This window comes from Polypterus senegalus, chromosome 2 (assembly GCF_016835505.1).
Source record: "Polypterus senegalus isolate Bchr_013 chromosome 2, ASM1683550v1, whole genome shotgun sequence".
Classification (NCBI taxonomy): Eukaryota; Metazoa; Chordata; class Cladistia; order Polypteriformes; family Polypteridae; genus Polypterus; species Polypterus senegalus.
Window position 1 is genome coordinate 153344593 of NC_053155.1, and position 17034 is coordinate 153361626.

At 37.1% G+C, this 17034-nt stretch overlaps 1 protein-coding gene across 1 annotated transcript in view; it reads right to left on the minus strand.

The window, feature by feature from the left end:
• The window catches only part of col8a1a (collagen, type VIII, alpha 1a), a 161554-nt gene that overhangs the window by 22875 nt on the left and 121645 nt on the right, over positions 1-17034 (minus strand). Inside the window, exon 5 of the mRNA XM_039744865.1 lies at positions 4303-4603. Within this exon, the coding sequence (XP_039600799.1) occupies positions 4303-4600 (298 nt within the window). The 5' untranslated portion in view covers positions 4601-4603. The remainder of the gene's footprint in view (positions 1-4302; positions 4604-17034) is intronic.

Here is a 17034-nt window from a genome sequence, read left to right on the forward strand (position 1 = left end):
TTCCCGAAATAATGGCAAGCAGAAGCAGTAGCAATGGGAGAAGCAGCAATAGGATCAGCAGCAGTGGGATCAGCAGTGGCAAAGGAAATACAAACAATATCACAGAAGTAAACAGCAGAAAAAGGCGTTCAAGTGATGACTTAGGGTTTAGGAGCAGTTTATAAATTTTAAAGTTATTACTTGATATAGTGGATGAACTTAGTTACTCTATTCAGCCCCCAAAAATTCTTACTCCTCTTCCGCAATATTTTATTGAATCAGAATATTTTAATTGGCAAAACCAAAATATCAACCAAATAGATACTATTAGAGTTCCTTCACCAGTTATAGCTCCAATTAACTGTAAACACCTTGACTGTCTTTTAGGAACTATACATGCAATCGCAACACCAGAAGAATTGTTGACTTTAAAAGCATTGTTAGAAAGGGCTCACTGATCTTTGACTGAAAATGTGAATATTCAAATGGGCCATGATTTAACAAACACCATAGGCTCTGCCAATATTCAGCCTTTTGTTCCAGCCATTCAGAAAACTGACACCTCTACTATCCCGTCAGTCTCGTCTGCTTCTGCTCACCCCTCAGCCTCCACTTATGGTTTAAGACTTAAATATTTATTATGATCTTTGAAAGTTGCTTGTCTACTTTCATCTAAACAATGGGAAATGTTCAAATTAGTTTAAAATGTGCTGCAAACAGCCAGGTGCTTATTTTAATTATTTGCTTTTTACAATCTTTTTTTTGTTTAATACTAGGGGGCTCTGCCCCTTGCTCGCTTTATTCGCCAACCCCTGGGCAGGCGCTACGCACTAGCCTCATTATGGTTCTTTAAACAGATTGTTACTTTCATGGGTATGACATATTACAAGGTACACAGGCATAATAGAACTATGTTACATTACAGTGAGTAATTAACCACATTAAAAAATAGTAAAACGCAATAATTTGAAAGGAAATTATGTTTCATGTTGTGTTAGAGTTATTTGTTGTGTTATATGATTTTGTTCTGTTTGGCTTTGTAATTAACACGCAAATACTTTTTAAACTTACACTTTTACTGCAAAACTTCAGTAAAAACTATTTTTTCAATTCAATTTTCGTCAATATCACGCTGAATTTTGATTCTGTGTTTGGACTTTTACCGTGACATTGCAATGTATAACTGCCCGTGACTGAATTTCATTTCTTTCTCTCTAATAAATAAAATTACTTTTTTGAATTGTTCCTTTGATTTGTTAATTGTCTTTGCAAAAGCTATTCTAACGGGAAACTGTAAACGTTTTAATACGTATGGCATATCAAGATCTCCTTTGGTGTCTAATGTTATCTGCAGAAGATGTACTGCATTACCATTCTTGGATACACCCTTCTTTCAACAGTAATTTGGGCGGTGGAAGACCAGACGGTTTTAACAGTTGTAATTATTCTTCAGGATATTGTAAGTTGATGTTTTAATCTTCCACACAATCACCATCAACTGTTTCAGCATATTCTATTGATACACATTTAACAAATTTGCTGTATAACTGATCAACAGTTTTCATGTTAATTCATTTGACTTCATCATTTCTAGGTGCTAGGATTGCCCATATTACTCATTTTTACTTTTGATAACCCTTTGTGATGAAGGGTTCAATAAGATTTGGACATAACGCATCTTTTTTAATTGGGAACTTAAAGTGATAAAAATGTAAACATTTACAAGAGCTGAGAGAGAAGAAACTGTGTCTGTCAAAAGCATTCACACGAATGAGAGTTGAGAGGACCGTGTGCATGGTTGAATATGGTTGAGAGGAGTGCGTGACTTGAAAAAACTTCATGTCAGAAGTCTCGTCTCGCGGGACTTCAAAAGATATCTTGAAAAAAGTCTTGTCTCATCACAGGATTTTTTCATATAATAAAGAGATTTGTTTTCATACCAGCTAAATGTCTTATTACCAAACGGTGCTTTATTCAGTAGGTATCAAGAATTGAATGAATGTAAACAGCTCGTCTTTCATTAGTAAAACAAAGTTTTCCTTTGTATATTGAATATTGTTTATTATGATCTTTAAAAGATAAATGAGCACTTACCGATTAAATGAGATCTTGCAGCTTTAACTTTTGTTATGAGTTTTTGATAGCTTTAATAGTTGCATGCTAAAGGATGTCTGTTTGTTAGGAGATTATTTTAATCTTATAAATCTGTTTTATGATTTTTAAATGTAGGACAGCCTGTGGTGGGTTGGCACCCTGCCCAGGGTTTATTTCCTGCCTTATGCCCTGTGTTGGCTGGTATTGGCTCCAGCAGACCCCCGTGACCCTGTAGTTAGGATATAGTGGGTTGGATGATGAATGGATGGATGGATGTAGGACAGCACATCTCACAGCTTTAGCATCAATACAATGGTTGCCTGTGTCCTTTAGAACTTACTTTAAAATAATATCAATGGTATGTAAAGTTTTAAATAGTCTTGCTCTTTCCTATATTTTGGAGTTCCTGGACCTCTATATTCCAAGGTGTAACCTTAGATGATCTGATAGAGGTCTGCTCATTACTTCAAAAGCTAATCACAATAGAAATGGTGAGATGGCCATTTTCTGCTGTGCACCAAAAATTTGGAATGCTTTACCAACAGAGGTACACCAGGCTAACATTATAGATCATTTTAAAAAATCTTCAAATAGACCTACTTTTTAATTTGTTTTTTCATAGTTACATTTTAGATGTATTCCTAATAGACTATACATGCATAGAATTATTATAATCATCATGGATTTGCAGTCATTACTAATGTCTATTTTTATCTGCTTTATGTTCTGATTTTTCTGTGGAGGCTTTTTGCTCCAACAGCTGATCAAGGCACTATGTAGCAGCTTGTGATGTTCGAATGAAAGCAGGTTCCCCAACTGTGTATGAGATCCACTGCTTCGAATACTCTGGGATGAGGCCTAGAAATAATGAGGAATAACTTAACTTCATTTATGGCGCCTGGATGTTTTTTTGGACTTGGAACCCCTGCATATTTTGTTTTTTTCCCCAATTTTTATATTTTTTTATTTTTGTCTCTTCTCACAGCCTTCTGACCCTATCTTTAGGGCCATATAATACGTTATTATATATATGGACTCTACTTTTCTGCTAATCACATATCTATGTTATGTAAGCCTGCATTGATTAATTTTGTGTTATTTATTTATTATTATCAATTATTACCAAATTTTTTTTTTTTGTAGCTATTTCTTTGACATACCGTAAAGCACTTTGAACTATATCCTGTGTGTGAGACTATTCTATATAAATAAATGTTGTTATAAATGGAAGTTTAATTAATTCAATGTTTACATTTGGAAATTTATTAGAAACAAAACATGCAGTGGTTACAAATATTACTGTCAAAATTGTTATGCCTAATTGTTTCACTGACTATTAGGATTACGTGATTTAGTGCAATTACTACCACAGCAAATTGTTGACTCTTAAATATGAAGCACTGACTGTTTGGCACGGAGAAGTGAAATACAGTACATACAAGAAAATAATTGGAATCAATGTTCCCTATAAGCTTAGCGCGTGAGCGATCACTCACACGAATTCAGAGCGTCGCTCATACTTTCTGCACGATCACTCATTCGAACGGCGTCGCTCATACTTATCGCGAAAACTGGTGCTCATAAATTTTGGGCTTAAACAAAATGTCACTCATAAACAATGTTTTGTGCTCACTATATGCTATTCTTTAGAGGGAACATTGGTTGGGATCATATGATAACTTTTTATTATCGAGGAAGAATTAAATATGAATGATTTTTAAACTAATGCAACACTGTTTCTAAAGATAAAAAGCCTTATTCTTATTATTTGAAAGAAAATGATAAAGAAGCTCATCCAGCGCAAATAACTCTGATCTGGATAGTATTATTCTGTATAGAACTTTGGCTATCACAGCCTTAATGCTGCCAAAATAAAAGAGAGAATTTTTAGCAGAATTAAGCTGTATATAGCTAGCAAGCCAGATAAAAATGAAGGGAAAAGATTAACAATGCAATTGACACACGGGACTTTTAAAATCTTCATTTGGGGAAGCAACTGGCTTTTTTTTTAATCCTAGTATCTGTCTTAAGACTCTACAACTGTACTGTATTTGTAAGAGCTTTATAACATCTTGACAAATTGCAATAACCTGATATATGTTGCATTATGTTATTTGTACATAAAGTAAAACAGGGATCAGACCATAGAGAAAATATATTTTTTCTTAATCATTGTGGGAAACTCAGAAAGATTTTTTACAGTATTGTGTTACGCTCATTCTTTGTTACCTTTGAATTCTTTTCTTGGTATTTCCTTCCCCATGTGCAAAGGCATCTGTGGTATCTCTTTCCTGTACTGTGGTATTATTGGAATTTCTTTGCCATACTGCAGGTGTGCCATCTCCTTGCCCAGGTGCTGCATGGGTATGCCCTCCTTACCCATTGGAATGTGAGGTATTTGCTGCATTGGAGCATGTTGCTGGGGCATCTGCTTGATCCCATAGTAAGCTCCAGCATGGACAGAACTGAACTGAGCAAGGTGGAGGATGATGACAAGAAATCGCACTGGAACTGGCTGGACAGCCATGGCCTGTTGAGTAAGATATTACACAGATTAGTTACAAACATGTGTCTGTTATACAGTGCCTTTCTATCTATCTATCTATCTATCTATCTATCTATCTATCTATCTATCTATCTATCTATCTATCTATCTATCTATCTATCTAAGCCAGATCGAGATCGAATGTTATTTACCTATTTACCTTTATTTATTTACTTACTTCCTGCAGCATAAAGTCACAAGTACAGTGCAGAGCTTCCCGTGTACATATACAAATTACAGCGATGGCAAAAGTGCATTCTTGTACCGATGTAGAAGCATCATCATGATCTGAGTTGACCTCTGTTATAGCATTTGTGTGTGAAAACAGCAGTGTCAAATGCCCCAAGACATTTTGAGACATTTTGTCTCTTTCAACATCATTCTGTGTTCTCTTGATCAGTATCAAAATAACCATGAATGAAATTTATTACATTTAAGTTCCCATTTACATCCTAAAAGTGTTAAATAGCTTTTTTTAATTGTAAAACAAGTATTTTTTCATTTTTATTATATAGTATATTGTTTGAATTGATCATTTACCTGCTGTTACAGTAGAATATATAGAAGTAAACAGCTCATGAGACACATGCCTTCCATGCTACTTAGAGACCATTGAATTATGCTTCCGCCACTAGTTACAACTGCTGCCTCAAAAATGTGATTGAGGTTGTTGAATGGGCTGTACTCCCATATAGAAGCGTCGTCATGATCTGAGTTGACCTCTGTTATAGCGCATCTATTTGAAAACAGCAGTGTCAAATGCGGGGGGCGGGGGTTTGGTTGAGATTGTGAATGCGGCTGAGAGATTAAAACTGAATAAAAAAAAAAAAAAAGCTAACCTTTACAAGTATCATAAATTACACTGGCTGTTACAGACTGGAATCAAATGTATGTTTATATACTAAAACAGTAAGACTACGAGCAGCTCACTTCTCAAAATGGACTTTACTTTTAGGATGTAAATGGGAACTTAAATGTAATAAATTTCATTCATGGTTATTTTGATACTATACTATTTGTAATACTGATCAAGAGAACACAGAATGATGTTGAAAGAGACAAAATGTCTCAAAATGTCTTGGGGCATTTGACACTGCTGTTTTCACACACAAATGCTATAACAGAGGTCAACTCAGATCATGATGATGCTTCTACATCGGTACAAGAATGCACTTTTGCCATCGCTGTAATTTGTATATGTACACGGGAAGCTCTGCACTGTACTTGTGACTTTACGCTGCAGGAAGTAAGTAAATAAATAAAGGTAAATAGGTAAATAACATTCGATCTGGCTTTTAGATAGATAGATAGATAGATAGATAGATAGATAGATAGATAGATAGATAGATAGATACTTTATTAATTCCAAGGGGAAATTTATTTTAATAATAATAAATAATAATACATTTATTTATACAAGGCACCTTTCTAAGCACACAAGGACACCAAACAAACAATAAATAAAAAAGCACATTATAAACAAAGCTTGAAACATCAGAAAATACAGAAAATGTAAAAGTTAAAACCAAACAAACCACTGTAATAATAAACAAAAAGCCATTTTAAACAGATAGGTTTTAAGTTTTAATTTGAAGGTTGATATTTCTAAGCTCAGTAGGTAGTGTGTTTCAGAGCTTGGGAGCAGAACAGCTGAAAGCTCTGCTCCCCATGGTGGTTAGATGGACGAGAGGGATGGTCAGATGGATGGAGGAAGAGGATCTAAGGTTAAAGAAGGGAATGTCAACATGAAGAAGGTCGGACAGATATGGAGGGGCGAGATTATGAATCGCCTTAAATGTTAACAGCAGAATTTTAAAATCAATTCAAAATTTAATTTTAATCAAGCTGCTGCAAGACCGAAGTGATATGGTGAATAGACGGAGTTCGAGTAATGATGCCAGAAGCAGAATTCTGGACCAGCAGAAGCTTATTGATAGATTTATTAGAGAGACCAAAGAGGAGCGAATTGCAATAGTCCAGACAAGAAGTAGCAAGACTGTGAACAAGGATGCCAGTGGTATTAGTGGAGTGGATGTGATTAATATTATGTAGGTGGAAGTAAGCAGACCGGGTGATGTTATTAATGTGAGATTAGAAAGACAGAGTACTATCAAGGATGACACCCAGACTCTTGACCTGAGGTGAAAGGGAAACAAAGGAATTATCAATAGCAAGTGAAAGATTATTGGCTTTGGATAATGATGACTTTGTACCAATGAGGAGAACCTCAGTTTGTCACTATTTCATTTAAGAAAATTAAAAGAAAACCAGGATTTAATTTCAGCAATGCAGTCAATAAGCGAAGATGGTGGAAAAAAAAAAGGTGGGTTTACTAGCAAGGTAGAGCTGGGAGTCATCAGCATAACAGTGAAAATTAATGTTATATTTATGAAAGATATTGCCAAGGGGAAGAAGGTAAATAATAAAAAGAAGGGGCCCCAGGAAAAAGCCCTGGGGGACACCTGAAGTAATAGTGGTGGGTTGAAATGTGAAAGTTTCAAGCTGAATGAACTGAGTGCGGCCTGAGAGGTAGGATCTGAACCAATCAAGTGGAGTGTGGGTAATTCCAATCAAAGATCATCTATTAAGGAGAGTGGTATGACAAATAGAATCAAAGGCCGCACTCAGATTAAGGAGGATGAGAATAGTAATTAAACCAGAGTCAGCAGCCATAAGAAAGTTATTGGTAATTTTAACAAGTGCTGTTTCTGTACTGTGGTGAGTATAAAAACCAGATTGGAACTCTTCACCAGAGAGGGTAGGCAAGCTTTAACCAAAACTGTGGGAAGGGGGTCCAGCTGACAAGTAGATGGCTTAGATTTGCGGACGAGATCTGAGATTTCTGAGAAGGTGAGAAGCTGGAAAAAGGAAAATGAGTGAATAGGTGAATGTAGTTCAGAGGAAATACAGAGAGAATCTGGACCAAGATGCTAATGTATCCTCTGGATTTTTTCATGAAAAAAAGGACACAAGAGAATTACAAAAAGCAGTCGAGTAAAGGTGAGATGGTAAAGAGTCTGGAGGTTGTGTAACATTATTAAGTAATGAAAACAATGACTTGGTGTTACCTTTATTACAAGAAATTAATTGAGAGTAATAGTTGGATTTGGTTTTACCTATACAGTCCTTATAATAAAGTACATGATTTTTATGCATCTCTTTGTGGACAAAGAGTCCAGTTTTTTTATAAACCCCTTCAAGTTGCCCTACCTTGGCTTCCAGAAACAAAGGTTCAGGTGTAAACCAGGGGGCAGAAAAAGAAAGGGAAACAGATCTGATTTTTAACAGAGCGAGAGAATTAAGAATACCATTGAGTCCAGTGTTATAATATGAGACCAGTTCTTCAAGAATGGATAAATGATAAAAGCCCATGTGGGAATCAATTCTAGAAGAAAGAAAATCCAAGTTAATATATGGAAAGATATGAGATGGGGAAGCTTAGTAATATAAAAAGTAAGTTTAGCATTAAATGAAAAGAGAAAATGATCAGTTATGGCAAGTTCATCTGCTGGAAGATCAAGAGGGATACCACCAAAGCAGCAGATCAGGTCCAAGATATGTCCTTTACTGCTGGTATCCGAAATTCTCAAGGCAAGATAAAATTCTCTAGAGAATGGGATGTTGATATTGTCCATAAGTATATTAAAATCCCCCAACAGAATTATGTTTGACTAGCAGAATACCCACGCTTCGCAGCAGAGAAGTAGTGTGTTAAAGAAGTTATGAAAAAGAAAAGGAAAAATGTAAAAAATAACGTAACATGATTGTTAATGTAATTGTTTTGTCATTGTCATGATTGTTGCTGGCATATCTATATATATTGTGGTCCCCGGCCGGGGCTGGAGCCCGGCCGGGATGCCCAGGAGGACGAGAGGAGGGCTTGTGCCTCCTCCAGACCGCGAGGGGGCGTCCGTCCTGGTTATGTTGGGGGCCTCGGGTACAGGGCTTAGAATCTCAACCCTGTAGGGACCTGAGGTCACCGCCAGGCGGCGCCCCGATGCCGGTTTATCCCGTGTGGTCCCTGGCCGGGGATGGAGCCCGGCCGGGATGCCCAGGAAGACCAGAGGAGGGCTTGTGCCTCCTCCAGACCGCAAGGGGGCGATCGCCCTGGTTGTATTGGGGGCCACGGGTAGAGGGCTTGGAAGCCCAACCCTGTAGGGGCCGTGGCCACCGCCAGGCGGCGCCCTGGAGCCTGAGGAACCCTGGAGCCCAGCACTTCCGCCACACCAGGAAGTGCTGGGGGGAAGACTTATTGGGCAACCCGGAGAGCTGCCGGGAGGACAGCCGGCACTTCCGCCACGCTGGGGCGTGGCCAAGGAGGGAATGCCGGAACCACCTGGTGCTCATCCGGGAGCAGTATATAAGGGGCCGCCTCCCTTTAGTCTAGAGCGGAAGTCGGGTGGAAGAGGACGGAGCTAGCGGGAGGACTGGAGGCGGCCAGAAGAGAGAGGCAAAGAGACTGTAAGGCCTGGACTTGGGTGAATTGGTGTTGGAGGCACTGGGGTTTGTTGATACACAAACTTGTAAATATTGCAAATAAAGGGTGTGTTGGGTGAAATAATGCTGTCCATCTGTGTGTCCGGGCCAGCTTTCACAATATATATATATATATATATATATATATATCAAAATACCAGCCATTTGCGGAGAAGTAAAAGAAAAGGAAACATTTTAATAATAACGTAACATGATTGACAATGTAATTGTTTTGTCATTGTCATGAGTGTTGCTGGCATATATATATACACACACACGCATATAAACATACATGTGTACATATATACACACACACATATACTATGGGGTACCAAACATGCAAATACATTGATTTTCTGAATATATAAAGTCGCCGTCAGAATATATAAAGTCAGAACTTGAATATATAAAGTCATTCCCGAATATATAAAGTTAAAATTTGAATATATAAAGTCAGCGTCGGCATATATAAAGTCAAAACTTGAATATATAAAGTATTGGTTCCTGCCTTGCGCCCGGTGTTGGCTGGGATTGGCTCCAGCAGACCCCCGTGACCCTATGGTTGGATTCAACAGGTTGGGAAATGGATGGATATTCCAGCGCTGACTTTGTATATTCCGACGCTGACTTTATATATTCAAGTTTTAACTTTAAATATTCCGACGCTGACTTTATATATTCAAGTTTTGACTTTATTTATTCTGACAGTGACTTTATATAATCAAGTTTTGACTTTATATATTCGGGAATGACTTTATATATACAAGTTTTGACTTTATATAGTTAAATTTAGTCATCATTGCATAAATTTTTCTTCACCATAGAAATTTAAAGACTAAATTCAACTTCCATTCCTACCAAAGATATTTCTGGTGACTAAATAGAACCTACTTATATCCAAATTCGAGCTATTGAGCTGTTGCCTGCCTGCCTGAATAAGTCACCCTCGCTTCGCTATTACTTTTTTACCTTTCATTTAATCATGGCTAGTGGCGGAAAAATTATAAAATGGAAGGAGGATTACACCGAGTATGGCTTTACCAAAACAATTATTGATGGCGAATCGATTATTCATAAAGCTTCAATCGGTGATCTGTTTTCTGTGTTAACCTCATATTTTTTCATACTTCTTCTCAAACCAAGGGGGTGCGAGGGTAAAATGAATCGGGAAGCGCTGATCAATGTAATCGGTGTACCAGGAAATCATGCATTGATAGAAGTTTCACTTTGCTTGAAATGCAAAGTGTGATTAAATGCATTATTTTTTAACGTGTTATGGAGCACATGCATTGAAGCTTCTCAGCTGTGCTTGTGCTAAGAAAAGGAAACATTTTAAAAATAATGTAACACGATTGTCAATGTAACCTTTAGTAAGTAGTGCTTGGAGGATTCAGTGTGGAGAAACTCTAGAGACAGCGTGTGTATTATTAACTTGTGGATTTTTCTGTGAGTATTTGGCGGCAGCGTCACAAAGTCGCTTCCGTAACACTGCGTGCGTTAGCTGCGGACCTCAGCTCAGAGCGAAATGAGGTAAATGGGAGGGGAGATGATGACGTGACTCCCCCACCCGCCTTAACTGTCAATCCCCACAAACACAGTCTCGAATTTGCATAAGCACAGCCCTTCACCTGCAATTTTAACTTAGTTACAAAGTAATCAAAACTCTCGTTTATATCCTGCGTCCTCTCATTAAACTTGTATCCCGCATTAGCCGTGGGCATGACAAACACCAGCGGAAGCCTGTCTATGAACTTAATTTAAACTTTAGGTTTACACCGTGCTTTGTTTCCAAAGTAGCAGCACTCATGAATATGGTTGTATATGTCACTCGCTCACTTCTTATTGTTTTGCTGCCTTCTCAATTATATAATGCATGTTTTCTTCAGCGCTTTTTGGAGGTCTTCCTGGTTTTCTACGCACTGCGTTGACAGTCAGTTCACGTGATTACGTGGGAGGCGTGATGATGTCACATGAAACTCCGCCCCCCACGGCTTTCGAGCTCAACTCCATTACAGTATATGGAGAAAAATAGCTTCCAGTTATGACCATTACAGGTAGAATTTCGAAATGAAACCTGCTCAACTTTTGTAAGTAAGCTGTAAGGAATGAGTCTGCCAAATTTCAGCCTTCTACCTACACAGGAAGTTGGAGAATTAGTGATGAGTCAGTGAGTGAGTGAGTGAGTGAGTGAGTGAGTGAGTGAGTGAGTGAGTCAATGAGGGCTTTGCCTTTTATTAGTATAGATGACATTGTAGATAAATGGGTAAGAAATGCAGCAAAGTTGTAAAAAAAAACCATTGTTTGATTTAGGTTGGTGGTAGACAGTTGCAATAATGGTAGGAATAGGCCTTAGACTTTAGTCTAGATGTGTCCAAAAAAAAAAAAAACTTTATGGAGTGGTTTAGGCAAAGTAAAAAAGCAATACAAAAAGAAACAAAGAATTTTTAGTAATCTTGGCCACTGACTAAGATAATATTTTTTATTAAACTAGGGGGCTTCGCCCCCTGCTTTCTTCGCTCGCCAACCCCTGTGTTTGGTTAGTCGTATATGCAATTTTAATTTTTTTTTTCTTTGGAATTGTTTCAATTTAATTATTTGCACTTTTACTTAAAAGCTTCATTAAAAACAATATTTTTTGGAGACACATTGTGACAATGCAACGTATAACAATGAATATTGTTTCTGTTTCTCTAATAAATAATCTGACTTTTTCTAATGTTTGTCCTTGTGATTTGTTAATTGTCATAGCAAAAGCTATTTTCATGGTAAACTGTAAACATTTTAATACGAATGAAATATCACAATCTCCTTTGGTGTGTAATGTTACTCACGGAATATATACATTACCATTCTTTTTGCCTGTTAAAATTTGCATCGCTTCTCCGTAATCATAAATATACACCTGATCGAATTGTGTATTCTTTGAAATTCAACTTCTTGTTGCTTTAACTGTTCCAGGACCACAGATTCTCATAGCGTGTGGCCTATTATTGTTTAAATCCACGTTTTGTGCATTGAATGATGCAAATGCGAAAAGACTTTGTTGTCTACTCTTTGCCTTTTATTTCTGACCTCGATTTGTCCTGCTCTTTTTTCAATTACACCTGGTTCTGATGATTAATCACCTTTTGTTTTTCGATAATGCGATATTTCTGTCTTTTCTTTGATACTGTAGTGACCAAGGTTATTATAGTTTTGCCTTTTTATATTAGTTTTTATTTCTATATTTTTTCTGATCTTACTTGGAAATTCAGTTTAGTTTTAGTTTTCCTTCATCATGTATTTTTAGCTTTAGTTTAGTTTTTATTTCACAAAAACATTTCTATTTTATTTTTATATATATTAGTTTCAGTTTTAGTTTTAGTAATTACGGCATGGAGCGCTTAGTTTTGTGTCACAATCAGACAGAAATGTACACTTAACAGATTTGGATACAAGTTTAATGTTAGTGGAAGCTTACTATACAGCCTGGTTTTTTATCTGGTTTTATTTGTGTCTGATAAAAACAATCATAATCAAAACTTTTACACAATTTTATAATTTTTAAAATATTTTCTCATGAAAATCACAGGGGCTTAGGAAGAATAGGGCTCTTAGACTTGAATCAGTGTGCAGACCCCACCTAGCTGTATTGAGGGAAACAAAGAACAACAAGCATGTAGTGTCAAGGTTAGGGGCAGTGAGACTTGAATAGCCCAACATAAAGGACAGTAAACCCATAATGAGCAGGGCAAGAGCAGGCAATAGGAGTACAGACAGGCATAAAACAACAGAGACAGCATCTGAGATTAGGAACAATATATACATTATCTAAACCTATTTATCCAGAGTAGGATTTCAGAAAACCTGGAGCCTACTGCGGCAGGTTTGGATGCAAGGCAGGAAAAATCCCTGGTATGCAATATGTATGATAAGGCTGATGTTAAGAACAAAAAGAATAAGATATTTCAACCATCTATTTTGGGAGAGAGAGAAAAACATTGAAAAATCGGAGAGAAATATTTTAAAATATTTTGCTAATGGATTACTTTCACAATATCAGGTATTTTGAGTTGTGAATATGAACTAAAAATGATAAATTAATAAATATGGAATAAATACAAAAACCCATTTGTAGTTTTTCATCACTTGTCGGACTTTCTGCCTTTGTTTATATGGCTTCGTTGTTAAACAATGTTTTTAAAGCAAAATGGATTGGTCAGTAACAATATGCTGATCTTGTATGATGACCTAGTCAGTCTCTCGATCGGCACCCTTTTATTTTTAAAAACCGGGAATGATCTCCCCTGGACTTCCTTGTATACTCGGATATGGGGATGGATATTTGGAGGAGTAAACTGCAAGACAATGATTATATTTTCATATTATGTACATTAAGGAACCATCAACAACAAATCAACTTAATATATTTAACAATTATTAAAAAAGTAAAGTTGAATAAATCGGACTCTGCAGCTGTATAAATAAAGAAAAATTGAGTATGTGTTCAGATAAAGTACAACTTCTGGGTGATGGATTTGGTCAAAAAGTTAATACAGATCTACAATTGTGGTATAACAACCACATGCCGAATTTCATCCATCTATCTAGTTACGTTTTTGAGTTATCGTGTTTACACACGCACAGAGACGCGCACACAAGCAATTCCAAAAAACAGTATTGTTGGACAACGTCAAGATTCATCAAAATATCAAGGTCGAATTTTTTCATGATTACTATACTTTCTGTATATGAGAATGTAAAAACGATTTCTCCTGCGCGAAGTGGCAGGTGAATTGCTGTCAACAAAAAGCAGACACCTGAGAAATACACTGACACGTTACTCACTTGTGATTTTTCTATGGTAAACGTTTTGTTAACCAGCACATTCTGATTTCAGCCATTTAAATTACATCTTGATATACAAAAAGCACAAAGAAATGTGGCACACAAATCGCTTTCTATTTCTCATACTTTACGCACCCGCACTCAGCTTGCTCTGTCACCGCAAATGCTGTGTGAACTGCCGCCCTCCTTCACCAGCTGCCGCTCACTGGATGAATATATGCGGGCGACTCCTGGTGGATGACTTTCTGTTTTAGACTGTTAAAGACTAACGGCAAGAATATTCATTCAAAAACGAAAACTAAAAATATTTTAGGAAATTATTATTTTATTTCAGTTAGTTTTTCCAGCAACTTTAATAGTTTTGTTTAGTTTTAGTTTTTCATTTCGGTTTTGTTAATTATTTTAGTTCAGTTTACGAAAATGTTTTTTTAATAATAGTATCAGTTTTAATTTTAGTTTTCGTTAACTATAATAACCTTGGTAGTGACTGACATGATAAAGTGTCACAAAAGTTTTACTTGAACAATCGCTGACTCTGTAACCCCAAACACAACTTTCTAATACCCTCTCCAATCCCTCATGCCTTGTGTCTCGCCCCCCTCTTACCGCATCAATCAATACCCCACTATCAGTCTTCCATGCTGTACTCCACCCTCCCAAAACCACTTAAAACCAAAAAGGCCTCAACCTGGCTGGGACACTACAATATTTTCTAATTTTACTGCTTTCATATTCTGTACCTTTCTCTGCATGTGTATCGCGCCATCATTTGTTTGAGCCTTTCGAATTCCACTGCTTTCATAATCTCTAATCTGCCTTTTTTTCTCTCCAACGCCGTTGGGTCTCTATTCTCCGTATTGTCCTTATACACTTTATATGTGTTGAGAGCACAGGCTCTGTGTGCACTACATGCTTTTACTACGACTGAGTGTTTTTTGATGGGTGTGCTCTTATATGATATCTTTTGTAAGTAGGGCGTGTCTTGCAAGAATCTCATGTTCCATGTCCCCGTGAGACGGCCCTTGGACAATCTCTTGACACCAAGTCTCATGTTTATGGTTCCCGCGAGATGTTCTGTGGCAAGTCTCTTTTGTCTCGCGGGTCTTTTAAATGTCTACCGAGAACTTCTGAGAAGATCACGTATCGTCACCTTGCTTTTGCTTTCCAGGATTTCTTTTTATAATAGAGAGATTTCGCTGCTTATGTTCACAGATGTAGTTTTGCTTTACTAGAATATTATCTTGTTTGCAACTGTAAAAGACTCACTTACTGTGTACACACAGTTACTGATCTGAAGATAACATTAAGAAACATATTGTGCACCCAGTGTTACTCTTATATGTAAGAAAGTTTGTTAAATGAATGAGCTGTTCTTCAATAGGATATTTAATAATTTCTACATGTCTGCTGAAATGTTATACTTAGTAATTCAAGAGACTGAAAATCACAATGAAAATCTAAAGCAAAAATGAATATCTATTTTTACCTTAAGTAAAACTTGTTTGGGATTGTAGTTTAGACTATGCAGCATTTATATGTACCTTAAATAGAAAAGAGTGTCAACGCTTTGGAAGAACTCTGAATCCAACCAATTCCAAAAAATAACTGTCTAATTTAATTAAATGATTATTGCCCAGTAGACCTTATATCACTCTTTGCAAAAAGTCTGGCACAGCTGGTTTTTATTTGCTTTACTTTACAGGTTGGATCCTCATTGGATCCATTGCAATTTGCATACAGATAGTACCATTCAGAGGAGGATGTGGTCATGACTGTTTTTCATACCAGTTATGCGCATTTGGAAAAACCACACTCCTTTGCCAGAATACTGTTTATTGACTTTACTTCATTCTGTAACTGCATGAAGCTTGATATCCTCTGCAATAAATTGCACGAGCTACATATGGAACCATATTTTACCCAATGGATTATGGACTTTAACAGGGAGCCACGTGTTAAGATTGACAATTATATTCTTACAGTCCATCATATATCAAAAGGTGATCCACAAGACACAATTGTTGCCCATATACTCTACCCTATCTATGTTAACTGCTTGAGAGGATTCCAATAGCAGATGTTTAGCTGTCAAGTTTGTAGATGATACAATGTTGATTTACACCTTTTATAATGTGGTACTTTTTGAGGAATAGGCCAAGAGGTGCAGTAGTGGTGCCTGGAGGAGAACCTCCAAATAAATGTGAGGAAGACAAAAGAGATGCTCATTGACTTCAGGAACAATTCTGAATTCTGTATATAATTCCAATGCCTCTGGTTGGTGTTTTTAACCTATGTAGGTAACTACTCACTGTTTATACAATCTCCAAGTAATAACAGTTTCTGCCATTTTACATGCTTATGGATCATTGGCACAAAAATGAATGACAAAATCACACCTTAAACATATTACGCACTGCAAAATATAAACAGAACATATTAAAATATCAAAATGCTAAACCAAATGCATTATCATTTGATGTATTATTTATTCTTTGCTGAATTAAGTATTGATAGTTACAATCAGGCTGGCATGGTGGCGCAGTGGTAGCACTGCTGCTTCCCAGTTAGGAGACCCAGGTTTGCTTCCCGAGTCCTCCCTGGGTGGAGTTTGCATGTTCTCTCTGTGTTTGCGTGGGTTTCCACTGGGTACTCCAGTTTCCTCCCACAATCCAAAGACATGAAGGTTAAGTGCATTGGCGATTCTAAATTGTCTCTAGTGTGTGGTTGTGTGTGTGCACACCCTGCGGTGGGCTGGCACCCTGCCCAGGGTTTGTTTCCTGCCTTGCGCCCTGTGTTGGCTGGGATTGGCTCCAGCAGACCCCCGTGACCCTGCAGTTAGGATAAAGCGCGTTGGATAATGGATGGATAGTTAGTTACAAGTTACAAGTCATGAATGCAGCATCTCAGGGAGCATGAAATCTTTCGTCAACAGCATTTTGGAAAAGTTAGGTGAGTAGGAATTGACAAGCTATGTTGCAAGCTATGTCCTGTCAGCATCAAAACCTTTATGTTCAGCTTTTAAAGGAAAACAGGAGAAAATTTAGGAGATTCATGGATAAGCAGATACATTTGAAAAAAAAAGGAAAATTAAAGATCTTACATATCTCTTGAAA